The following is a 25,837-nucleotide window of genomic DNA, read 5'->3' on the forward strand; positions in this document are numbered from 1 at the left end:
CAAATCAAACTGAATGTTTGTATCCACCAAACATAAAGTAGCATGCGCTTGGTCATATGCGTCTTGTTGATTAGCAACAACTTGCACCCTGTTAACATGACGAGTAAAGCAACCCATGATCGCATTCTCATTCACCAAAGGATCAAAAATGCGAAGCGTTGCACCTTCCGTCAGAAGAGATTTGCATACCGCTATTGCAGGTGAATTTTTAAGATCGGCTATGTTGCTCTTATATGTAACACCAAAGTCTATAGGCATAGTTGATTTTTCCACAATAATTTTCGACGCCTGAGAAGCTGTCATTATACTTCTTATAGCTCTTTCCCATTGGTCGAGGTCCAATCTAGATCTTGCTCCAATACCACACCCTTTGGTGGTATCTCGACGCCGATAAAAATCATCTGTGCTTCATTGATAGAATTTTCCACTTGATCACTAAAGAACAAGTTTGCATGAACGACTTGATGTAGTAGATGTTGAAAGCCTGGCTCTACAAAATCAATGTCCAATTGCTCCCAACGTTGCACGAGATCGACGTCGTAATCAACTATTGTGACCGTCACTTGAGGGTGTGCTGCGGCAATTACCGCCATGCTCATAACACTAGCGTGTCGGGCGCCTATACAACAAATGTGATTAATTTCATTCAAATGTTCAGGAGGCCCATTCTGATTCGCCATCACGTACAACTAGAAGGAAATAAATTTTGAAGAACAACACCTCTTCAACTCTGAATTGCAATGGCTATGGTAGCTATATCGTTCTCGTTGCTCCTATTTATAGGGTCACAGTTATGATTAGTCCAGTCTACAATAGGGAATACCTTGAGGTTCACTTTAGGAAAGCCATTAGAGAAATCTTCCCAAAGCCTTGAGGAGTATATTGGAACCAAACATAAACAAGGAATACGCCCAAACCCCACGTCAAAGTAGGAACGATACTAAATCGCCTGCAAAGATTCTCTAGCCAAATTGAGAAAGTTTTGATCTAGGAAAAGGGAATTCGTAATCGTTGTTGTTGTTTGCATGGAATAAGTATGCAAAATAAAACGGGAAAGAGACTTTGAGTAGGTAATAGGTCGATGTGTACATGAACCGGAGTCTTTTACTCGATCACAATAGGCTTAATTCTAAAGCAAACTAAGCAAGTATGGAGATCGTTTCCAAACAAAAAAACAAAAAAGTATGGAGATTAAACTAAATTGAAAAAGCTAGGGAATACCTTGAGGTTCACTTTAGGAAATTAGAGAACTCTTCCCAAAGCCTTGAGGAGTATATTGGAACCAAACATAAACAAGGAATACGCCGAAACCCCACGTCAAAGTAGGAACGATATCAAATCGCCTGCTGCTGTTGTGCAAAGATTTTGAGGGGAAAGGGAATCCGTAACCTTAGTTGTTGCTTGCATGGAAATCATTAGTATTCCTTCTAAGATCATACAAAATCAATAGTATTAGTATCTCAAAGAAATATGAAGTCTTTTTCCACAAAATCTTGATCAAGTATATCATCAAGCACCATGAAACATTATGAATTCACTAATATAACTTCTGTAATCTTAAGTAAACTAAACCACAAAACCTTTCTCACCAGACATTCACTGTGGCAAGCCTTCTTCAACTTCACTCCACCTATCTTGATCCACAGTAAACTTCTCCTTCATCTGGCCGATAAGCCCCCGAGCCTCAGCCACCTTCCCAATGCTCACAAGTCCATCCACAAGCACCCTCATATTCTCATATTTCGGCATCCAATCCTTCCCAATGCTCTCCTTAGCAAACCTCAACGCGCTCTCGAAATCCCCTCCTAAACACAAGTAGTACACCAGCATATAGTAGCAGTTACAATCCGGCTTCAACCCCCTCTCCACCATATCCCCAAACATCTTCTTGACCTGCTCATAATTCCCCTCCTTGCTAAACCCCCGGATCAAATGTTTAAACGTTACCACATTCGGCTTCATACCCCTCCCCAGCATCCCATCCAATAATGCCGCTGCCTCCCCTGACTTCTTCATCTTGCAAAGACTCTTTATCCTCACATTGTAGATATCCACCCCCGGCTGGAACCCGAACTTAACCATCAAATTAATCACGTTTTCGAAATCTTCCAGCCTCTCCTCGCGGTAAAATCCCGCGAGGAGATGCGCGAATGTGTCCCCATCCGGCTTGATTTTCCTCATTTCCATCTCTTCCAGCACGGCGTAGGCATTTTCGGTGGAGCCGGACTCCGAAAACGACCTGATTAGGTGGTTGTAGGTGGTGAGATTTGGCTCTATTTCATAAATCTTGGGAAATTCAGCGTAGATTTGAGTGACTTGTTGATAATCCTGGGCGGAAATCAAAGATGATAGAAGAGTGTTGAGGAGTTCGACGTCGTGGGGGATACCGAGGTCGGAGGAGCAGCGGCGGAAGGTGCGGACGGCGTGGTGGGGCATGCGGGCCTGGCCGTAGAGGAGGATGGCGTGGGAGGCGGAACGGTGCGTTTTGAGGGAGAGGAGGAGATCGTCGAGGATGGAGGGGATGAGGTCGGGGCGGGTGGAGTCGCGGAGGGAGGTGACGGCGCGTGAGAGGGTGATGCGGTGGAGTTGGGAGTAGTCGGGGGTGAGGGAGGCGGATTTGCAGAGGGAGACGATTTTGTGGGGGTCTGTTTCGGTTTTGAGGAGGGCGAGGAGGGAGCGGGTTTGGTCTTTGGAGGTGGTGGTGGAGAGGCGGCGCGTGTGGAGGAGGAGGAGGGAGTGGCGGAGGCGGGAGAGGAGAGACATCTTCAACAAACCCTAGCACACCTGAGGGCGGGATGAGGTGGAGGGTTTCCTAGGGTTTCACAGTACGTGGAGAAGTAGCTGAAAAGGGACTGAGATTTTGGGGTTAAAAAATAATATAATAAAAAGTTGGTGAAAAGCTAAAAAGAAAAATCCGGGTTAGATGGGATTTGAACCCGACGTGAATCGAACACGCAACCTTCTGATCTGGAGTCAGACGCGCTACCATTGCGCCACGGATCCCCGGTTGCTAAGTTCGCAACTCTTAAATTTATTTATACCTATTGCAAGTTATTTCACATCCCCTCGTTACTCACAAACAAAAATTTTAAGCATATAGAAGTTTGGTGCTTGTTTATGCATTCTTCATCTCATCATCGACCAACGCATCAAATTATCAATGTATTAAAGTGTTTTGAAATGTCACTCAATAACATGTATCTGTTAAAAATACATATATAACGCGTCGCTCACTCACGACGTTCTCGAATACATATAGAAGTTTCTGACATCTACATTTCTTCTGAATTCGACTCGAGTTTATAAGCCTTATGAACAAGAACATTGTATGTGTAACTAATAGTACCAAAAATAGTGACAAGTAGTCTTGTCACGATGTCTAGCTAGCCGACTCACATGGACATGATTGGTGTCTGGTTTTATATAAAGGAATTCTTGAGTGTGACCAGCATTAACAGCTATAATTTGGAAGCTTTGATGGGCAGGTAGACGATTAAGTTGGTACCGTGGCACTATTCTGGTCTACAGCTAATTATCCTTTTCTTTTGTATTTGCAACTAATTAAATTACAGTTAGATAAATCCTACTACACGTGGGGAAGTCCCAACTAATAAACGATCCACACAGAGTTTAGTTAAATATTAAAGCCATCGAAATCACACGACAATACACTCCTTGTCAATTAGGCATTGATTAGTGAATAACCAAATGTCATTACAGAGAATCACTAGCTTTGACTCATATGTACGTATCATTGTATATTAGGTGTGTTCTCATTTCTATGTGTTTTGTACATGGTATTGACTTGAGAAGCTTGACATTCAGATCCTAGAGGTTTAATGTTGTTAACAAAATATGGTTGACGTCCTAGGATCCTAAGTAACCAATTTGGTTATATTCGTCCTCTTATACGATACGATTTTGCTCACATTTAACACGCGCACAATATCGCATGTCGGGACATGATTCAGTACACATTGCATTGAGGAATTGCCTTTGTAACTGCATCACACAAAACAATTTGTAACTGCATCACCTAATTCATGATTTTTTTTTTTGAATATTAGTATTCATGAAATTTAGGTTAACATGTTTGGTCAGCTCATGATAATCTTAATTCACGTATATATCAACATCAATTGGAAAACTAGTGTACTAATAAAATTAGTTGGGAGGAAGAGGAACTATCTTATATATCTTACATGTGGTGCGAGAATGACTTGATGTATTAGGCAACTCTATCTACTTTGTTTGTTTAACTAATATTCAAAAAAGCATAATTAAGATGTTGATGTCAAAGTCGTAAAAGGCAGTGTCTAATGTCAATTCGTGATAGGCACACTTTGTTTTTAGATACGTGTATGGGCGTGTAGCCAAATAGCCAAGTCCAAATAAAGGGACATGTCTTTTCCACATTTTCATATACCTATTTTTGCGATGGAAAAATAACAAAATAAAAGTACTACACTATAAGTTCAACATACAAATCCACTGGTGAAAATTGCTCAAATTGCTTCAAGTATAATGTTCTCCTCGCCAATTGAGCTAAAAATTACAAATGCTATAGCTAAATATTTTTTCTTCTTGGAAATTTTTTAACAGTGGCTAATAACATTTTTTTATCTATATAGAATAAAGTGAACGGTAAGCTTATTCTACATAGATATATAAGCAATCAACGCTGTATGGAAAAACTTAAAGATAGCCCGATATAATGTTACGACTCATAATTATCTGGCCTTCCACAGGGTTGTGAAGATGAGCTTAAAAGTTGGCTAATGTTGTATTGCTAGTTTTTCCTTTTTTTAGTCTTAATATTGCATCTTCTCTAGTGATTAATAAAATACGATGAGTAGCTCGTCTAGCTCTTGCAAACTAATTTTAGTGATTGTGAGAATTTTGAAAAATGTGATAAGATTAGCTTAGTATATATTTGTAACGTAATATCAAAATTTATTGTACAAAAAAAAAAATCGAGGAAAATAGTGAAGTCGACGAGCATGGCAAGGTGTGATGCCTCTCACTTTAGGAGAGATAGTTGATGATTGGATAATTAAAAATTGAATAAGAGTTTTTGGCGCAAACTAACACCGCCAAACCGTCCTTGCCACGTAATCCAAGCCAGAAGCTTCCCATCACCTGCCTGTAAAAATAGTGTATGTGGATCCCACACAGGGTATATTACATCGCATCTCCTCACCTGCGTCACGTGATTCTCATCACCACACCTTCCCTTATATTTTTTGTTTTTTTTCAAAAAAAATTCAACAGGCATGCTAATAATTTCCTGATTTAGGCGCCCTGGTTAAATTTATTTGCCGCCTAATGGCCTTCCTCTCATCTCTTTTTCATCCTTTTGGGTAAATTATTTTGGAACCCCTAGTAACAACTTCAATTATAAACAAACAATCAGTAAAACACAACAAATTAACTTTAAAATAATACTTTTCATCATTGGATTTACATTCAATGGTGATTGACCACGATTTCTTTGGTCAGTAACTGATCAGGTGAACCGTGAATGCTAGTGCATGAACAAATGCTTACACTCATTTTTGATATGAAGAATTTTACCATATGAAAATCTTATACATGAAATTTGTACTTTATACTATTATCTTTTTGGAAACGAAACTATTATCTATAAAACACACATACTTAAGCTAATACTTTAAGTTAAACAGTAACTAACATAATTATTTTATTAAATTAATATGTTTGTATCGTCTTAAAAGATAAGTAATTTTGGACTGGTGTCATGATGTAATTCATGAAAATAAGACAACTAACCATCACAACTAGTCAAGTTGTTAAGAGTTTATGTGCGAAACTCTCGTATCTAAATTTAAATCCAGCCGATACAGATTTAAATTTAAATCTCAATTTATAGTTGCTGGCCAAAACACTTCCAGTCCTGTGTCTAAAAGGCTTTTGTTCTATCAGATAATGACACTGACAGTAAGTGGAGAGATAGTAACTTGTAAAACTCGTAACTAATTAATTAAATGCATAACTAACACAGCCACCTTTAATTTCGTCCTAAATCCCTTGTTCTCTCCCCTGATTGGCCTAAACAGAAAGGACAATTCAGTCAAATTAGATATGTAGAAAATCAAAGCCCAATTTTACAACAACCACCGCTCCGTGCCAGCGACCAGCGTAGAAGCTTAGGTGAAAATTGAGAGAGAGGACCAAGCTCTCACTCACTCGCTCTCTTTTTCTCTCTCTGAAATCTTGGACCGTCTGGTAGTGGAGGTCCTCCTTTCTCTTCCCTCTCGCACATTCTTGAATTCAATTACTGAGCTGTTTCTCTGTGAGGAGGACAGTTAGTTTCTTCGGCCGGTCTCCGCTTCTCTCAACGGTTTTGACCTTTTTTTTCACGGTGGAGCGGCTTCTCGGAGCTCGGAAATGACGAGAATGCCACCGCTGGTGCTGAGCTCGGCGCCGATGGAGGTCGCGGCGTTGGTGCTTAGCTGGTGGGACGATATTAACGAGTCGACTCAGTGGCAGGACGGCATCTTCTACTTCCTCTGCGCCGCCTACGCTCTCGTCTCCTCCGTCGCTCTGGTCTCACTCTCTTTCTCTGATTTTGGCTAGGTTTTGTTTGTGATTCGATTTCGTTGCTTTGGTTTTTCTGTGGATTTGAGTAGAGGTTTGGGATCGGAGTTTCTGATTTCGCAGTAGTCAATTCTGTGTTGCAATAGTAGTAGACTGTTGCAGATTAGACTGATTAGTTTGATAGTTTGTGTGATTCAAGTGGCGGCCGCTGTCATTGTCATTCTTGACGTGTAGAATTGGTTAACTAGTTACTGTTAGGTGATTGTGAAATGAGTGAGTTGAATTGAGAATTTTGTGTTTTGTGATGCGCAGTTTCAACTAATAAGGATTGAATTGAGAGTGCCGGAATACGGTTGGACTACGCAGAAGGTGTTCCATCTTATGAATTTTATTGTCAATGGAGGTGAGATAACGGCTGCATTAGTGCCATTAGGAGTCTGTTATCATGGTTTCTATTTTTTGTTTTGCGGTTTTTTGTTTTGTATTGTTGTAATGTTGAGCTCTGATCGGGTTCTTGCTGTTGCAGTGCGCGCAATTGTGTTTGGATTTCACACACAAGTGTTTCTATTGCAACCCAGGGTTAGTCTTTTGTAGTTCAGTTAGTCCACATCTTTTACCTACTCGTTTAATTCTTTGCACTTGCGTAGGGTTTTAGGATTAACAAACTGATTATTGTTGCATACATTTGTTGGCTACAAAAGTTGTTGTTGTCCAGTGCTAATTTTAAATAGGGGTTCAACATTGAGGCTACATTTGGTATTTGAAAGAAATAAGAACATAAAATGAAAGCAATCAGTGTTAGAGTTATATGCTAAACTGCTGCATGTTGAACCAGGTATTAATATTGGTCTTGTTGGATCTTCCTGGACTGCTGTTCTTCTCAACGTACACACTTCTTGTCCTCTTTTGGGCAGAGATATATCACCAGGCAAGTGCCCTTTTTTCTTGCACGGTATCCTTGATGCTGGTATTGATTTCGTGTTATCTGAAGGCCAAGACATCAGTTCAACTAATTTACTTAGATAAAGAACTTATGAATGGGGTCATTGTTCATAATCAATTAGGGTTGCTGACTTTATTTAATCACTATTACGAGCAGGCAAGAAGTTTACCAACAGATAAGCTCAGGATTGTTTATATTTCAGTCAATGCTGGAATGTACTTCGTACAGGTATGCTCCATCTTACCGCTTTTCATGTACTGCATATGTTGCATTCCCATATCATCTGTTGGTCTATTTTTGGGTTCTCCATCTTAAGTGTTGGTTTGTAATGTGTATTCTCCACTTTCTTTGCATGTTTCATCATGAGGTTGCTCTAGTGCCTGAGCTGTAACCACTACATGTTGTATCCCTCTAGTATTGTCTATATAAACATTAATAGCAGCTAATTAATTTCTAACCGAAAATCCTTAGGAATTCCATTTGCACACATGTTTAAACAGATTCTTTGCCACTAGTGACTTGCCAACAAATTTTGGTTTGCTAATCTCCTTGATCTCATTGTACTTTGACCCTTGTACTTATTTGCTTCATCTTTCAAAAGAAGGTTGAGAGAACAAGTTCTAAAACTGTTAAGATAATTTGGACTTCTACGTCATATTTTACCAATTCTATGGCTAGATTACATAGAAAGGAAATGAGGATCATTCTGGTTTTCCTAATAAATATACAATTCTAGTGCTCTGCAAGCTGTCTGGGTCTTGGCAAATGCTTGTTTAAGAATCTACTATTGGAAGTAGTTCTTGCTTACCTCCTTGATGAATGGCGAAGGTTACATTCAACTCCTTGCAGACAGATGTCAACTTAGATCCTGATAGTGTGGTTGAGGGTTCCTAGTTTAAAAACAGTACAGGGTGTGATTTAGTTGTTAGGACTTCAAAGATTTGATGTACCTTATGATAAATGCGGATTTCTCTTCAGATTTGCCTCTGGATATACCTCTGGTTTGATGACAACAGCGTTGTGGAGTTCATTGGAAAGATATTTATTGCAGGTAAGGACTGTTTCGAGTCCTGATAGTTTTTGGTCTCCTATTCTCGTCTCTCATTTTTTCATGCACACTGAATTATATTGTACCTTTTTGTTCCAGCTGTTTCATTTGTGGCTGCACTAGGTTTCTTAGTCTATGGAGGAAGGTGAGCGTTCTGCATTATACAGTACTTTCAGCATCTTGAATATGTCCATTCCTTTCTGCTCTTATATTGCCATGGAATTGTATTGGTGGATGATTATAGACCATGCCTTCAGGTTATTTTTCATGCTGAGACGTTTCCCAATTGAATCTAAAGGGAGAAGGAAGAAACTTCATGAGGTTTGTACCTTGCCTGTCCAAGTAGAACACCTGATTGCTAGACCCAGCTTGTTAAGAATTTCATGTACATATTTTTAGTTTGTAGTTTTCGTGTACATCGACTGTCAGGGTCATGGAGTACAAACGATTAAGATAAAGCCAAACAACAGTTCTTTTTAGACTAGTTCTACTGGCTAACAAATGGGTTTTAATTGCAGGTTGGATCTGTTACAGCCATATGTTTCACCTGCTTTCTCATAAGATGCTTTGTGGTAAGGCTTAATCTTAGTCTCTCGAATTTAGTCTTTTCAAAATATTTATCTGCATTGAGATATAATCTCAAAAGTATAAATTCAAAATATATACATCATTTCCATTCTTTCATCAGATGTATTAATTCTATCGTTTCAATGCAGGATGTGTTGTCCGCTGTCGATGAAGATGCAACACTTGATGTTTTGGATCATCCTATTTTGAATGTGATATACTACATGGTAGCCTACCAAGCTTTTTTACTTTCAAGCTGATTTTCTTGTCTATTCTTTAACTTATTTGGTTTTCCCCCTTCAAAATTTTAACTTTGTCCTCTGCAGCTGGTTGAGATCCTGCCCTCAGCCTTGGTCCTCTATATCTTGCGCAAATTGCCTCCCAAGAGGGTATCAGCTCAGTATCATCCAATACGTTAGCTCAGCTCAGTATCTACATTCTTTGTGGTTTTTTTGGCCCCGTTATTATTCTTTATGGATTGGAGGTTTGATGCTAAGAAAAATGAGCAAGATGAGGAAAGCCAGATAAAACAATCCAGATGTAGTATTCTGGTGCTGCCGGCATATTTTTTGTTTAGATGTATGTATATTACACAGCTCTCTGCAGCTTTGCCAAGGAAGACTGTTCAATTTAAATCCATGGTGATTTTGACAGTTACAGGTTCTCTGATCATGTTTCAAAAGGAAAATGTTCATGTAATTTAATGTCGTAGGTGATCTGTATGTTTTAGAGTTTTACATCATGGTGTGTTGATGATCTTCTATTTGCATCTTTTAGATCACAAGGTTTATTTGATAAGGTGACAAAAAGTGCATCCAAACATGGTGTTCTAGCCATTATCTTCATTGTTTTTAGAGTTTCACATCATAATGTGTTGAAGCTGCATGATATTTTTCAGTTCTCTGCTTAGTGCTGAGCCGCTTTGCCTGAAGGTTTTTCTGTTTTCCCATTAGAATGAAAACCAATACGAGAACTAATAGTCTAATACATCATGTTAGATCCGTTAAAATCTGATACGGTTTTGTTTGTAATGGTCCACAAACCCAAAGACAATGTAGAGACTAGAGTGAAATGAGGACAGAAGAATTTGATGCATTTCAATTGAAGGAACTTGTGGATTGACATTGGTGCAAAATACATGCAACAAAAGTAAAACACCAAGGTAAACCAAATTTGCTAGTGGAATTGTGTGGTTTTCAAGGTAAGAAACTATGAAACACTAGAACTAGATCACCATCGAAAAACTAGGAAACACTAGATAAGAAAGACAGAAACAGCACTTTGATCGCGCATTGACGAGCTTTGAATTTTAACAAATGCACAAAAAGTAATTAGCATATCACTGTATATCTCTATATATTACAGAGCACAAAATCCATCCTAGAAGCCAGAGCCATGACTATTTCCACATAAATATCCCATAGCTAAGCCTTATCAACCCGTTTTTTCTGAAGGTTTTATCAATCTTGGTGAATTTCCTCAACAGGTGGAGGCGCAAATCTCACGTTTGCTGGCCGTGCCACCACAACAGCCTCATCTGCAAATAGCGCTTTGATAAATGAAGGAGTTCTCAAGGGCCGACGACCAGTCATTCGGGGGTAAACATCTTCTAGAAAATAATATGCATGACCAGCAATCATTCCCTGAATCAAAACCAACCAATCAACATGAATATCAAGGTCTAAAAATGTATAGAGTAACAAAAGCTAGTGTCTGGGATATTTTATCCCAATAACGTGATCGTGAACTTGTGACATGCCAACTGTTTTGCCGGTTTGAAATCACATACTCAAACAATTTGTTATCACCAACTTTTATAAAAGTAATAGAGCCAATCCAATTTAGCTGCTATCATGACTTGATGGACACCATCCACTAACTTATTACAACTATCAGTAACTATAAGTCAAAATGAAATGAAAATACAGCCTGGTAACTTAACGTCTGGGTTTGAGAGTTCTGCAAAAGGTTACGTTCATTCCCTAGAGATATATTGTGCATAACTGGTCAGTTAGCATCATAAGCCATTTACACAAGATATATATGCAACAATACACATACTAAGTGTTAGGGACAGCAAGACAGTATTCCAGGTCGACTCTATTAGAAGATCCTAAATTGAAATGTCAATACTAATGGAAATTCTTAATATAAATAACATACCAGGAGATCCACCCAAGCGCTGGCCCCGACAAGGACAGAGAAGCCTAGAAGAAACTGGAACAATTATGAAAAACATTAGACTTGTGATTAAGGAGGAAATGATCATGATATATTAAAGCTACTTTACTAACACTTCCAATGGAAAAACAGAAATTAACAACACAAACATGTGACACTTAAGTATACTGACCCATGGTAGGTAGGCTGCTGTGAAGTTAAAGAGTCCCAAGAAACTCATGTGGATGAAAGGGTTCTGCTTGCTCCACACATAGACCTGTAAAGCAGGAAAGAAAAATGGCTCACTACAAAGCAACCAACTTTTGGAATCCATCACAGTCGGAACTCAAAGAAAAAGCGACTAACCATCATGAATGTCAGTGAGTTGCTGAGGAATATAATCTTAGCAAACGACTCTGACAAATAAGGTATCATTCCTCCAACCAAAACTATCCCAGTCAACACAGATGCACCGAACAAGAGCATGTAAAAGAAATCAGCTGTTCTCCCCCTGAATGAGTTCTCTTCCAGAAGCTTGCAGTACCGAGCAAGGAAGAACATGTGGAACAGAAAATCCAAGTCTGCCACATTGCCAAAACACCACCACGTTACGAAAACCAAACACACTAGCAACTAAATACAATACACAAACACTTCAAACACAAATAGTAACAATCACCTATCTTCCGAAAGTACAAGAAATTAGTGATGAGTCGCCATAGCTGATACTGCTTCACCACTAGTATAGGGTTCAAGTACAGATTATGAGGCGAGATTATCTGTAAACATTCCACCATTAACAACCATAAGTCTCCAAGCTTCAACGAAATTGCATTAGTAAATCAAAAATTAAAGCTAACCCAATACAATTCATCCCATGATTAACCAAACCCAGCTCCCAGATTCTAACAAATCTCATTATCTAAGCAAATCATCCTGATTTAAATTCATGAAATTCTAAAGCTGAAGCAAAACCCAATTGAAATCGAGCAAAACCCAATTCAATAAACCCAAAGATAGAGCGAAAGATTGAAGCTTTTGATATATACATACATCGAGGGAGCAACCGATGCTGGTGACGACAGCGGCGGTGAGATACCACCTGGTGATCACCGGCATCTGCTTGTACCATTCTTCAACTGCTTGCGCCATAATTGCGATTCAGTTCGAAAGATTCGGAGGTGAATCGAAAACCTAAAAGGGTTTGGGAATTTTGGGTTTGAGAAACAAGAAGAAGAAGACGGAGAATTTGAAGAGATGCCAAAACAAAGGTGAGACGCATCACAGTTTTGCTTTGTTTCGTTCTGGGATTCTAATGGAGGATGCAAAGTGACTACTGCTGGGCTAATGAAAAGGCGAGTGGCGGGGACGCACCAATAAGGTTGTTACGTCACTATTGGACCGGTAGATGGTGCTGCTTGCAGGCTACATTTGGGCTCATTGGCACATGGGCTAGATTTTTTTTTTGGGCTTGTGTTGAATATAGCAAAGTTTGAGTCTTTGAGAGGCCGATGTGGCGTTGTATATCGGTTCAAAGACTCTCCGACCGATGTTTAAGTCAGTTGAGTGATGATTTTAGTAGCTTAAGAATAGAGAACCATATCTATTTCAAAAAAAATGAAAGAGAAAAAAGAATAGAGAAACATATCTAACTATTTTTCTTAAGTCCATAAGTTTTAGGATCAGAAGATACCACTATTAATGTGGTTCGAATCTCACTGGGGAAGTAACTATACGATAACTTTGTCATGGATTGTCTTTACACAATTTAGTTTCAGAACAATTACAATACGTCTTTAGGTTACTGAATATTTTGATCGGAGACTCGATAATTCGAGATTATCTCTATCAATGTGTGAGTCGGATAATACAAAACTCGATATAATCGGTTAGTTTGGTTATAATATTTCGAGTTTTCGAGTTTTATACCAAATTTAAATTCAACCAATTTTGAAACATTTTATTGATTTTAATGATGAAAAAGACAAAAAGAAAAGCCGTTAGGGTCGTTTTCGTAAACTCCTCCCTCCGATCGAGAGTGTTCGAAGCCTCTTCATCTCTATTGCCCGCTTCTATCCCTCATTTTCAAATTCAAAAACCAAAACCTCTCTCTCTCTCTCTCTCGCCTCTCATCAAATGGACGCCGCCGAACCGCCGCCGTCACCGTCACCGTCGCCGTCACGTTACAAACCCCCCTCCACACTCTTCAAAGACATCTCCAATTTCAAAACCCCAAAACGCCCCTCCCGAATCTCCGAATTCCACTCCCCTTGCCCCCAATTCTTCACCGCCGCCAAACAAACCCCCCGGACAAACTCGTCATTTCGCCGCCGCCCTCCGCCGTCCTCCGCCCGCACCAACGCCGTCCGCAAACTCAAGGCCGTGGAGCTCGAGCAGTCACAGTCCTCGCGCAAGGTCCAAATCCGGAAGGAGCAGTCTCTGAAGTCTCTCGAGAAATCTCTCACCGTCTGGCTCAATTTCCTCTTCGAAAACCCTAGATCCTGCGGCTGTAACTTTCCGGTCGATGAGGATCACGGCCAAACGCTCCGGAAGGGGAAGAGGGACAGCGGCTCCGGCGTCCAGGTCCGGGTCGACGCGGCGTGGAGGGATCCGAAGCGGCAGAGAGACTCGTCATGGAGAGGTGAGGATTCCGAAGGTGCGGTTGCGTTTTCGATCTCCAAGTACTCGAAATTGCAGAGTTCTTTGAAGCTTTTGTGTAGTTTCGATGATTTGATTCTGCGAATGCGGTTTCATTTGAGCCTGGGGAGTTGCCAGGAGGTTTTCGACTCGATGATTCAAGTCGTCAAGGTTTGAATTCTTGTGATTTCGTGCTAGTTTTGTTACGCGTGGTTTCGATTTTAGTTCATTGACTTGTTAAATTTGCTTTCTTGGCATGCAAACTAGTGTTAATGAGGATCTCATAGCCGAAATTGATTGTTTTGTTGCTTTTTCAGAAAGTTATAATGCTAGAAAATGATGTCCATTTGCCATTTTTAGCTTAGACAGTTGAGACATGCATCTTTTGTTGTTGTATTTTGCAGAATATTGATGAAGGGAGGTTAAAGATGAAGGTGCATTGCCCTTTAGTGACCGATGTTGGACTGAGAAAGAAGGCCACTAAAGTTCTTTTGAGTTATAACCCAATCTGGCTTCGAATTGGACTGTACATTATATTCGGTGGCGATTCTTTGTTGTCTGACCGAGATGTTAACTCTGATGAGGAAGTCGCGTTTTTGAAGATGATCATTGAGAAGCAACTGTTTGCACACGCTGGTCTAGCAAAAGAGTATGCTTATAACAAAAAGGTTGAGGGTCTTTACCGACCGGGTTATTATGAAGCTTTGGGAAATGTCATATTGAAGAGGTTTCTGTTGCTTGTTATTATCCTGGATAGAGCTAAATCTCAGAGCTGTCTTTCTCTTAAATATGGTCTTGATGGAGTGGATGGGGGTTCTCCTTTATTGTTTACGGTACAGTCTAGTATCAAATCAAGTCAACAGGTGATCCATGGTAATTTTCAATCCACTCGTCTTCTAAGTTTTTGAGAAACTGGTTTATAATTGTGATTTAGGGTTGACTTCTCTCTTTTTGTTGTTCAAAACTAGATTTTCTCTCATCTGATATCATGCTTGGAGAAGGTAACGTCTCAGCGCATCTGGTGATTCTCGGATATAAAGTATCTCATCAGCAGGTTGGTGGTTAATTCTATGCATGCAACTACATTTGCATTTGTTTGGTCTGAGGGAACTCAGAATCCTTTAAGCTCTGATGCCTCTTAACAATCGAGGCTGAGACTGCATGTCAACTTGGCATTTAGCGTAAAGATTATCTTACCAATTTAGGAATTCATTTATGAAATTTGTCAATGTGCAGTCTCCGATCGTGGATTTTGACTTTCGAGTTACAGATTTGTTTGCTGATCTTCAAGATGGGTTGCACCTCTGTAGAGCTATTCAACTTTTGCAGGATGACTCCTCTATCTTAATGGTTGTTATCTGATTCTTTAGTTTTTGAATGAATATGCTTGTTCAGTTTATATTTAGTAAAGTATTTTATGGTATTTAGTGATTTCAATGTTCCATTGCATGAACAGAAAATGGTTGTTCCATCAGATACACATAAAAAGCACCTGTCAAATTGTGGCACTGCCCTGCAGTATCTTAAGGAGGCTGGTGTTGTTTTACACGATGATGGATTGATGATTGTGGAAGATGATATTGCTAATGGGGACAAGGAACTTACCATTTCCTTGCTTTGGAATATGTTTGTTCATTTGCAGGTTCCTTTGCTCTCTCTCTCTCTCTCTCTCTCTCTCTCTCTCTCTCTCTCTCTCCCTCTCCCTCTCTCTCTCCCATTTTTTTTAAACTATTGCATTTGAAGCCTAATTAGGAGTTTTTGTTCTATACTAGTTAGTAACAGTCTTCACGTAAATTTGACAGCTACCTCTTTTGGTCAAGAAAACAACATTAGCTGATGAAATATGCAAAATCCGGGGAACTATGGTACGCCTCCATGCATGAAATCTTGTCTTGTTTTTTTGGGGTTGTTATTATCTTCTTTCCTTTTTATTACTCTTTATTTTGCATTTATTTCTCATTTACATGTTTTAGAGTTGGAAACTTGAAGTCACCCTTGACATTGTTCATTCCTTTTCAAATTCACAGGATAGCTTTATGGATGTTGATTCTGCTCCACTGGAAATGCTTTTAAGTTGGATTCAGGTATTACTGCTTTTGGGATAGATATGTAGCATATTCTTATCAATGGCATTGAATAAATTTGAATTTGTTAAGATGCATGCATGCTGCATCAGAGTAGACATGGATTATGAATGCCGATTTTGGGACTTTGGGGGTTACGGGATGATTGAGGGTCATTTGGGGCATCATAGCTAGTCACAGCGGAAAAGAATGAATTGCACTGCTTTAAACTTGACAACGATCATTTTATGGGATTTTCAGGCCATTTGTGAAATTTATGATTGCAAGATCGACAGTTTTTCTTCATTGGTAGATGGAAAAGCCGTATGGTGCTTGCTGGATTATCACTTCCGTAAGCAACTTTGTTGTGCCTGGTCATCGAAGGTGCTCTATATTTTTTCTTCGGTTTTTATGAACATATATTTCTTGTTTAATTTTCTTCATAGCTGTCTGAATGTATGTGACAGGATCCTAATAAATCAAGTCAGGAAGAATCAATCATGTTAGCCAGTGAATATTCAGATGCCGTGCACAATTTCTTATTATCACAGAAATTGATGTCGCTATTGGGAAACTTTCCAGAGGTTTGTGCTAGTTTCTTTGCTTCATTCTCATTCAACCGTTTAACTTCCTGTCTAGCTTTTGACTTGCCACATATAATTATTTGCATACTTGTAAGAAGAGTTCAAAATATTTTTGGAACTGAAGTTGAGAATTGTAACATATATCTTATGTTTTGTAAGTTGTAACACACAATCCTTCTTGAACATTTAAACAGGTTCTGCAAATAAGTGACATTCTTGAGTATAATGGCGTCCCTAATGATCGTAGTGTGGTAATCCTGTTGGCATTCCTTTCATCTCAACTGATTGGGAAGAAAAACATGGTAATGCCTTATACATTTCTGTTTGATGATGCTTTATTGCTATTCGTTCCCTATCCCCTGCCCCACTCTTCTAGCTCAGAGAAATGATAATTAGATGCTGTCATAGTATTCATGCTTAACATTGATTATCTCTTTTGCAGGATCAGATAAACTTTCATAAACTATTAGGCTGTGATTGTCAAAGTTCAGAGCGAATATGCTCAGTAAGACCTGAACCAACACAGATACAAGAAGAAACATATGTTCAGCATACTGAAGGTATCTTCTTCTCTTTTCTATTTTTTCTTGTAGTTTCTGTTTTTATAGGATAGTGTGTCCAGAATTTGTCCCTTTCCATATGTTACGTTAAGGAAATACTCTAAACATAACGTCTGTAAAGGTTAGTGGTACGGCAATCATACACATGTCCAGACGTGTATGACATGAATGAGAAATATTAATCTTTGAATTTTTTTTGAGTGGTGACTTGTTTAGAGCTATCTAAAGACAGTCTTCCAATAAGTGATAGAGCTAGCTAGAAATTTTATTCGTTTGTTGAAATGTAACCTAATGGTTGTATCCATATACAGGTTCTGTAAGAAACTTTAAGGCTATCCAGGCTTGGTGGCAAGATATGGCTGAAAAGAACCGTAAACTTCCAAAACCATCAGCTCCTACTTTACAAAACTTCTCTACAAACAAAGATGAAATTAACATTTCAAGAGGTAATTACTAATACCAGAGACCTTTTTTTGCAATGATACAGTAATCATCTTCATATTGTGGTTTCTTCTTATTAGCTCCCATATAGAAAGGAACATTCTTCTTTATATTCTATTATATATATAGCGTTTTTTCTTTATTTTTTAGTAGTTTAGATTATTACTCCTGTGGTTAAGTTTCATAACTTAACAACTTAACCTTTTGACTTCACAATATCACGGAGGCATGATATTTTTTTTTTGTTTGGTCTTTCATTCCCCCAGTTTTCTGAGACCAGACTCAATAATTATTCATCCTTTACCTATTTTCCTGTCTTTTCTATTAGGTGAAAATAGTACTGGAAATACGCAATTTTCTATTATTGTTTTACATATGACCTAAAATCTATAAGTTTTGTATCGGTATGTCATATTCTCTATTTGACTGAGGAATTCATATCTTATACTCCCAGTAAATGCTGCAAAAAGGATACGGTCAGTGTTACTAATCCAACAAGCTGTAAGAAATTGGATGATGCGAAGACGTCAGGATAGAAGTATGCTGACTCATGATGCACACAGACATCAGGATAGAAGTATGCTGACTCATGATGCACACATTCATGATCTAGTAAATGCTGCTATTGTTGTCCAAAGATATACTCGTGGGTGGCTTGCAAGATCAAGATGCATTCATGGAGGCCCTCTGATTCATAAATCGTTAAGTATGTTTCAGGAAAATGGTGCAAAAAGGATACCGTCAGTATTACTTATCCAACAAGCTGCAAGAAATTGGATCATGCGAAGACATCAGGATAGAAGTATGATAACTCATGATGCACGTATCCACGATCAAGTAAATGCAGCTATTGTTGTTCAAAGATATACTCGTGGGTGGCTTGGAAGATCAAGATGTAATCTAGGGGGCCCTCTCATTCATAAATCCTCAAGTATGTTTCAGGAAAATGGTGCACTAGATGTTCGAACATGGGCAGCAGTTAAAATCCAACTTGCTTGGAATTATTATGTCTGTCACACTCTTCACAAAAAGCACTTTGCTGCTATTAAAATACAAAGTCATTTTTGTAGTTGGCTATTGAGAAGGAGGTTTCACATTCAAAGGCAAGCAACAATAAAAGTCCAAAGTGCTTTGCGTATGTTAAAATGTTGGAAGGCTTATCAGCAATACAAAGTTGCAACTAAATCAGCCACTACCATTCAATCTTATGTACGTGGATGGGCTGCCCGAAGAGAAGCTAACATACGTAGGCATCTCATCGTTACTATCCAAGTAAGTTGTTCTCTGTGTCTTTTGAGCATATAGGACTGAGGGTGACAATATCTCTCCCTGAGTTATTACCACTGCCAAACAAATGAGAGAGAGAGAAGCTAAATTTTATTTGCTATGTTCACTAGGGGAATCTTCTACCTGCAACATATTTAGTCCCCTGAGATAATCTTCTGTGGAAATGTGATTAACTTTTAAAAAAAAAAAAAAAAAAATTTAATGGTGTAAATATCATATCTGAGTTGGGTGCTTAAATGAATTCAGAGATACTGCCATGGTTGGTTGAGAAGGAGGCATTTCTTACATCAAAGAAAAGCTGTAGTGAAGATCCAAAGCACTATTCGGTGCCTGCTATACCGTCAGGCATTCCAATGTCTTAGACATGCTGCAGTGGAAATTCAACGGATAGTCAGGGGGGAAATTTGTCGAAGTAATCTCTTAGGTATATTAGTGCAGTTCTTTTCAATGGTTCTTACAAATGTAGTTTATCAAATTCTACATTTGATAGTTGAGGGGTTTGGTTTGTTTCAATTCCATTGTAGTTATGGTTGTTTATGGCTTTTGTTTCAGGTTCTTCGTGTCTACACCCTGTCATCCCCCACGGTTGTCTTTCAAAGACCACGAGTGCCTTTTATAGTAGTTTCGAACTAAATATAGTGTTTTGCTCTGTGTTGAAATTGCAAAGGTGGTGGAGGAGTGTCCTATCTTTAAAACTAAGAACAAAGTCTGCAGTACTTATTCAGTCTCGTATTCGAGAATGGTTAGCCAGGCAAAAGGCTTCTAGAGAGAAGCATTGTAGTGTTGTGATACAAGTAAGATACTATAAATATGTTGCACCTTATATGTTGAACCTTTACTGTTTCTTCGTGTTCATAATTTTTATTTATTTTGTTTCAGTCACACTGGAGAGGTTACCAGGCACGAAAAAAAGAGTCAAGGGAACAGCTCAAGGATATACGCTTGAGAGTGCAGAAGTCTTCTACTAGTGTGGACGATAGCATGCGTATTATCAACAGACTTGTTGCTGCACTTTCAGAACTACTAAGAATGAAAAGTCTCAGCAACATTCTTCATACTTGTGCCACTTTGGGTAAGTATTAATGATTGTACATAGAACTCCATTTCATAATCTTAATCACGTGTGTGTATGTATATATATGTGATGCAACAACCTCATATGTGGTTTTACAACTTTCTGCCTTGTACTAGGAGTTGCAATATTTTATTTCTTTTATCTTCCTGCAAATGAAGTAAGCATTCTTTATGCAGGTAGTTTAGTGCCTTTACTGAAAAGTCAAACCATGCTTCAGAAAATAGTTTTAAACCATACACGCATTTGGGAAAGCCCCCCAAATCCTTAAATGGTTTAGTGTCATTGATGCTCTCATTGATAGGTTACATTCAGTTAACTGATACAGAATCAGGGATGTTAACCATTGTTCTGTTTCTATGTACTTACATTATGATTGTACTTATAGATATGGCTACAAGGTATTCTCAGAAATGTTGTGAAAGACTCGTGGATGCTGGAGCTATCAAGACCTTGCTGAAGCTTATTCACTCAGGCAGCCGAAGCATACCTGATCAGGAGGTTCTAAAGCATGCACTGTCAACTCTAAGAAACCTTGCTCGCTATCCACACTTGGTTGAAGTACTAACTGACTGTGAGGGGTCTGTAGAAACTATTCTTTGGGAGTTGCTAAGGTTTGTATGCCATTTATCCCAAAATTCAATGTGAGGGACTTCTTCACATCTCTGAATTAACGGCCAATGTGTTATATGCTCAGGAACAAGGAGGAAGGTTACTTCATTGCATCTGAACTTTTGAAGAAGATATGTTCTAGTCCTAAAGGTGCTGAAGCTGTACGCAAGTCACCTGCCCATTTAAAGAGACTGCGCAGTCTTGTGGAGGAACTAAGTAGGAAATCATGCAATGAGAAGAGGTCAGATACATCAAAGACTCTCTTTTCTCCTTTTCACTTGTTCTTATTCTCAAAAATAGAGACGTTACTCATATGATCTGTTTCATTATCCGCTAAGGTTAGCATAATCACCACTATCTGAAATTCTCAATGCAGGAATGCTCGACTCGCAAATGCTCGAGAGAATACAGAGAGGAGACTGAAGGAGGCTACTGTGATTCTGAAAATGGCAACAGAAAACTAGCCTCTGAACTTGCAGCATTGTCTAACAACCTTGTTTAGCCTAGCTAGGTTTGTTTGTTTGTGTTTTTGCCATTGAATTTACAAGTTCAATGGGAAGGACAAGGATTCTGAATGACATTTACGGATGGTAAAAAGCTGCAGTGATGACTAATGACTAGGCAGTAATTAGTAACTGGTTAATGGAGGAAGTAGTGAAATGAACTGGTGCGGATTGCCGATCTTTTTTCATGCTTGTCTATTTCACTCTCTATCACATGACTTGGTTGAATTGGTAAAGCGAAAACGACACTGATCTGTTTCCGGTCCTCATGTGACTGCTGCCCACAATTTATCTTCTTGATTTCAGAAAAAAATATCTAGCACAATTATTGAAGAACCAAACCACATGAATGGTCATTTCTCACATCTCGTGGATTTTGCACAAGTTGCTAAAATCTGGAATCCCGGATAAGATATTTTTGTTTTGGTGAAATCCACATTTCCCAAATTATAATCTATACTTCTACTTTTTATTTTTGATAACTTAAATTTTGTGCTTAGTGACTTAACTTTTGTCTTTTTATGCAAATGATAACTAAAAATAAAAAATAAGAGTGTGGATTACAATTTAAGAAGTGTGGATTTCACATCCCTTAAAAATATTAAGAGAGAAAAAACCCAAAATGGTATCTGAACTAGTACCGAGAATGTTGTTGCAAACTATAGCTAAATCCGAGACTTAAAATAATATTGACAGATATTTTAGTTGCTTCATAGACATTCAAAATTTCTTCGTTGTTTCAGAGATGTTTAAAATTTAGATGTTCAATTATAGAATGGAAGATTGTCGAAGAAGAGTAAAAAAATGGAAGAAGTATCAGAATATCAGATAATGCAGTCCCTAATGAATAATAGGAGTTTTGAGAAAAATAGCTTGGAACATTTGTGCATAAAGGAGTCCAACAATTAAATCTTAGCATCTAATTAATCATGATAGGAAATAGCTAGTTTGAATCTTTGAGTTATGAAAATCAAGCAGCTCTTGCAAGAACTTCAAGCCTTTTTGGCATGTCAGCTGGTTCAATGAAGAAACTCCTCCTCAACAACCTTGGCACTGTGATTGTCAAGATTCCATCTTCATATCCAGCTGAGATTCTCTCGATGTCGACTTGACTTGGAAGCCGAAACTTTCTCATGAAGGTCCTCCTAGCCTCTGTGGAAGACTCATCACCATCACCATCATCAAGTCTGTGTGTTCTGATTATCAGGTATATTGAGTCCTCCACTTCCACCTTTATCTCCTCCTTCCTCACACCTATACACAAAGGTTCATCCCAAGAGTAACATAAGAACTAACACATAAAAGAAAGATAGATTGATCACAAGAAATAAAAGATGTTAAATTCTTACCAGGGAGATCAGCTGAGAAAATGTGAGTTTCTGGGGTTTCAGTCCAGTGCACATAGTTTTCTGGGGCTAAGTGATATGGATAAACAAGATGAGAGGGGAAGACATACTGGTAAAGCTGAAAGTTTTGGTTTGGTAGCTCCATGGCTTATAATAGAAGAGGAAGTAAATTTGCAGGGTACAAGCTAAGGGCTGCAGTCCAATAGTGGGGGATAATGAGGTACCTTAATGGAAGGTTGGTTTGGCTTTTATAGCTCAGAGTGGGACAAGTAGGGTTTAAGAAACTGATTTGGGAATTCAGACTTTGACAGCAATACCCTTCTATCTTGGGGGTTGAATCACAGTTTCTAAATTTTGTGGTTCTGAAATGGCATCTCTGCCATGGGTTGGCACAATTAGTAGGTGCATGGTAGGCCTCAAGTTTCTGAGGATGACTGATGTGAAGAACTTTTAAGGATGAATTGCCAGAGCAACTATATCTATATATGGTGTACCTAATCAAGGGATCATGTATTGAATAAGCAGATCTGGCTTAGAATGTTGACCCCTTATATAGGTTGAAGCTAATAATTGCTCCTGGAGATCATAAGAATGCTTTTCATACAAGTAAAACCAGTACATTAGTACATCACTATCTCTACAGCAAATTTTGATACAAGTAGGCAGAGAACAACTAATCAAAAACCATTATGACATGAAGAACAAATATATAGAATAAGAATAAATCACAAGTCTAGCAGAATCTTAGTTTACAATTGAATTGACAAAACAAAAAATGCTAAATAGATAAGCTTCATAATGGAGATAGGCATTATTTACCCCATATTCCTCAGTAGCAGATATTGCCAATTTGCCATCACCAGAAAGTCATAGGAGTACTAAGCACAATGATCAGAAAAAGGTCGAACTTGAGTCTTCAAATTTCGTGGCAGCACCCAACTCATGTATTTACCCCGAGCACAAAACCATTGCTGTAACAAGGTAGATTGCTAGAAGGCCCCTGATGTTTCACTGGCGAGCGGAAAGGGTTTGGTGTCACAGGATGTGTGATATGGAGTCCAGCACTTCGTAGAACCTGTTTAGCGTAATTACAAGATATTTCACATTGGTCTGTGAAGAAGGCTGGTACGCCCATGGACTTGATTAAGTTAAGAGCTCCACCCCAACTTGAATAGTCCTCCAATCCACAGTTCAGTGCAACGATAGCATGGGGTGAAGGGAGGTAGGTGGCTTCCTCCTGATAAACACCCCTAATGAGATTCACTCTCACCCTGCTGCCTATTCCTGAAGTTGTCCCTGACATATTTGTTGGAACTTCAGGACCAACCATTACAATTTGTATATTACCCAATCCATTGAGCATATGACCAACTTCGGCAAATGCTGGCATCCAATCCAACTCTCCCTCTGGCCCTATGTAGTGCACAATCACCTCTTTTCCTTTCAGTAGCCAGTTCTTTGAACTGATGTTGAGCGTCGTCAATATGTAATATACTGTCAATGGGTGGGAGAGGATGTCAGCAACCGGGCTTGACAATGGCAGTGACCGAAGATTATAGTACTCAGACCAACCGGAGAGGAGGATCGGACTTGACATATGATGATGAAAAGATGAATCACGTGGAAACTCTTCATCATCAAGACCTCCCCAAGAATCCCAGAGTCCACCTTTAACAGGAAGAAGACCAAAAGGGCAGTGAGAATAGCAACTGCACTTTCTCCTCCACATGCCCTTTTGATGGATGCCCAATGATTCAAGCCATTTACAAGGATGGTCTGCAGCAGATGGAAACATGAAGATATTCATTGCCAGCTCTTCTTCCCTTTCCATCATTGCCTTGTAAAGACCACACATGGTCTTATGTGTTTCCTTCAAATGCTGCTTTTGGCAGACAGAACTGCAGTAGATCACAGCACGACACCGTCCACAACAAAGAGTCTGATCACTATGGATTTCTTTCTCGCATGCTGCACACTGCCTTATGCTGCCATTTGAATACACTCTTAAATCAAGAAAAGTCTCCTCCTTTAATGGTTCTGCATACTTTGTTGGGGTTGAGGACCTTGAGGTAGCCGTCGAACTAGCCTTTTCCTCATATGCCTGGCCAGGTGGGTGTGAGATTGTAACCGCAACAAGATCAAAACCATTGGACATTTCTGGCGGCCACTGGACATCAACTGTCTCGATAAATGGTTCATAGTACATCAACCTTGACCACTTTGGACCTCCTTCTTTGTCTGCCTGCAGCAACGGGTGCACGAGAGCTATGGCCTGCATGAATGCATACACAAACTTAAGCTCTTCAAGAGTTGCATTCCTGAACTTAAGAGTTCCTGACGAAGTGCAGCGAACAACATCAACAACAGGGAAGCGATCATTCCCCGAAACTTCCAGTGATAGAGTCTTGATCATTTTCCGATTTGAAGGAAACATCACTGAGTCACGTTCAAACGTGACCCTCAACAGCTCCACATTTGGAACCTCTATTGTTTCCCTTGAGCCTGTCATCCTCTTAGCATCATTCTGCGACCGAAACATGTGAAATCCAATATCCCCTCCATCCCCTCCAATAAACTGAACACATGGGAAAAGCTGTTTCTTTCCAGACCAATCCGTATCCTTCCCAACCCGGACACCAAACAGATGCGCCGGACACAATCTTTTCCACGGATCAGTCCTATATAGAGCTGCTGCAGCTCTAAACATGGACTTAATAATATTTGGAGCAATGCCTTCCACATTCATAAGGCATGTCCCGGATCCGGGACCAAGCCCTGGACCGGTCCCGAATTGCTCCTGGAACCTATCAAACAAGTTCTTCAAATGCAAATCCATTTACACCCCAATACAAGATCCAACTCAATTCCTTGATAAACACCAGAAACCCACTACAGAATCCGAATCCAAGAACTCTACTTCACCATGAATTTCTCAAAATGTAAGAATCTACACCCCACAAATTATATTCATCCACTCTCAATTGCTTCCCAACTCAAAAACACAGAAAGCTCTAAGCTTTACTAGACAGACAGTTCAATCATAACAACAAAGCAACAGTCTTTTTCAAACCCAGTAGAAAAAGAAGCACCAGTTCATATCACTTCAAGACCAAACTAGATCAAATACACGATGCACTTAATGAACATAAAGGTCAGTACTCCATACCAGTTTTGGAAGCTTGACTACAGAGACCAGAGTGAGATCCCCAACGCTGGTTTTGCTGCAACTCAAAACCAAGCTCTTAAGTCGCACGCCGTAAGAAATTTGGGCTTTTGTGATTTTTTTAAGGTGGACCCACAACCTGCCTAGGCCCAACCCAATAATTAACCTCCTAGCCAGCCCAAATGTCCTCCTATGCCGCTGAAAGTCAACGGCTCAACGCGAAATCATAAATTGGGCCCTTACGAGTTCTTAAAAGGTGGGACCCACTACTTTCATGGGCCCAACCCAACACG

The 25,837-nt window shown here is 39.3% G+C and overlaps 6 protein-coding genes and 1 non-coding gene across 7 annotated transcripts; 2 read left to right on the forward strand and 5 right to left on the reverse strand.

Moving 5' to 3' along the window:
- Positions 1–1,596: 1,596 nt before the first annotated feature.
- Positions 1,597–2,763, reverse strand: LOC101294157 (pentatricopeptide repeat-containing protein At1g61870, mitochondrial-like). Its single transcript, XM_004295211.1, has one exon. The coding sequence runs from the start codon at positions 2,761–2,763 to the stop codon at positions 1,597–1,599; it is 1,167 nt and encodes a 388-aa protein (XP_004295259.1).
- Positions 2,764–2,931: 168 nt separating this feature from the next.
- On the reverse strand, positions 2,932–3,003 carry TRNAW-CCA. The gene has a single exon. It is a non-coding gene; the product is annotated as a tRNA-Trp (tRNA).
- A 3,032-nt stretch (positions 3,004–6,035) lies between these two features.
- On the forward strand, positions 6,036–9,800 carry LOC101313870. Its single transcript, XM_004293227.1, has 11 exons — positions 6,036–6,567; positions 6,871–6,961; positions 7,085–7,137; positions 7,394–7,486; positions 7,658–7,729; positions 8,480–8,552; positions 8,649–8,694; positions 8,807–8,870; positions 9,068–9,121; positions 9,266–9,343; positions 9,443–9,800. Exons 1-11 carry the CDS (start codon positions 6,409–6,411, stop codon positions 9,533–9,535), a joined length of 876 nt encoding a protein of 291 aa, XP_004293275.1. The 5' UTR covers positions 6,036–6,408; the 3' UTR covers positions 9,536–9,800.
- Positions 9,801–10,329: 529 nt separating this feature from the next.
- LOC101314158 (derlin-2.2-like) lies at positions 10,330–12,581 on the reverse strand. Its single transcript, XM_004293228.1, has 6 exons — positions 12,330–12,581; positions 11,956–12,055; positions 11,643–11,857; positions 11,470–11,553; positions 11,280–11,333; positions 10,330–10,759 (listed from the first exon to the last, which is right to left on the reverse strand). Exons 1-6 carry the CDS (start codon positions 12,426–12,428, stop codon positions 10,577–10,579), a joined length of 735 nt encoding a protein of 244 aa, XP_004293276.1. The 5' UTR covers positions 12,429–12,581; the 3' UTR covers positions 10,330–10,576.
- Positions 12,582–13,412: 831 nt separating this feature from the next.
- On the forward strand, positions 13,413–20,996 carry LOC101294448 (abnormal spindle-like microcephaly-associated protein homolog). Its single transcript, XM_004295212.1, has 19 exons — positions 13,413–14,084; positions 14,318–14,786; positions 14,882–14,967; positions 15,150–15,263; positions 15,370–15,555; positions 15,716–15,778; positions 15,941–15,997; positions 16,238–16,381; positions 16,465–16,560; positions 16,755–16,862; positions 17,003–17,120; positions 17,432–17,566; positions 18,016–18,833; positions 19,095–19,272; positions 19,401–19,642; positions 19,728–19,920; positions 20,309–20,534; positions 20,618–20,773; positions 20,909–20,996. The coding sequence occupies exons 1-19, from the start codon at positions 13,413–13,415 to the stop codon at positions 20,994–20,996; spliced, it is 4,149 nt and encodes a 1,382-aa protein (XP_004295260.1).
- A 929-nt stretch (positions 20,997–21,925) lies between these two features.
- On the reverse strand, positions 21,926–23,117 carry LOC101314728 (15.4 kDa class V heat shock protein-like). The gene is made up of 2 exons (XM_004293230.1): positions 22,385–23,117; positions 21,926–22,289 (listed from the first exon to the last, which is right to left on the reverse strand). The coding sequence occupies exons 1-2, from the start codon at positions 22,524–22,526 to the stop codon at positions 22,006–22,008; spliced, it is 426 nt and encodes a 141-aa protein (XP_004293278.1). The 5' UTR covers positions 22,527–23,117; the 3' UTR covers positions 21,926–22,005.
- Positions 23,094–25,591, reverse strand: LOC101314440 (zinc finger MYND domain-containing protein 15-like). Its single transcript, XM_004293229.1, has one exon. It carries the CDS (start codon positions 25,215–25,217, stop codon positions 23,322–23,324), a length of 1,896 nt encoding a protein of 631 aa, XP_004293277.1. The 5' UTR covers positions 25,218–25,591; the 3' UTR covers positions 23,094–23,321.
- Between the last annotated feature and the right edge of the window lie 246 nt (positions 25,592–25,837).

Source organism: Fragaria vesca, linkage group LG3, assembly GCF_000184155.1.
Source record: "Fragaria vesca subsp. vesca linkage group LG3, FraVesHawaii_1.0, whole genome shotgun sequence".
NCBI lineage: Eukaryota > Viridiplantae > Streptophyta > Magnoliopsida > Rosales > Rosaceae > Fragaria > Fragaria vesca.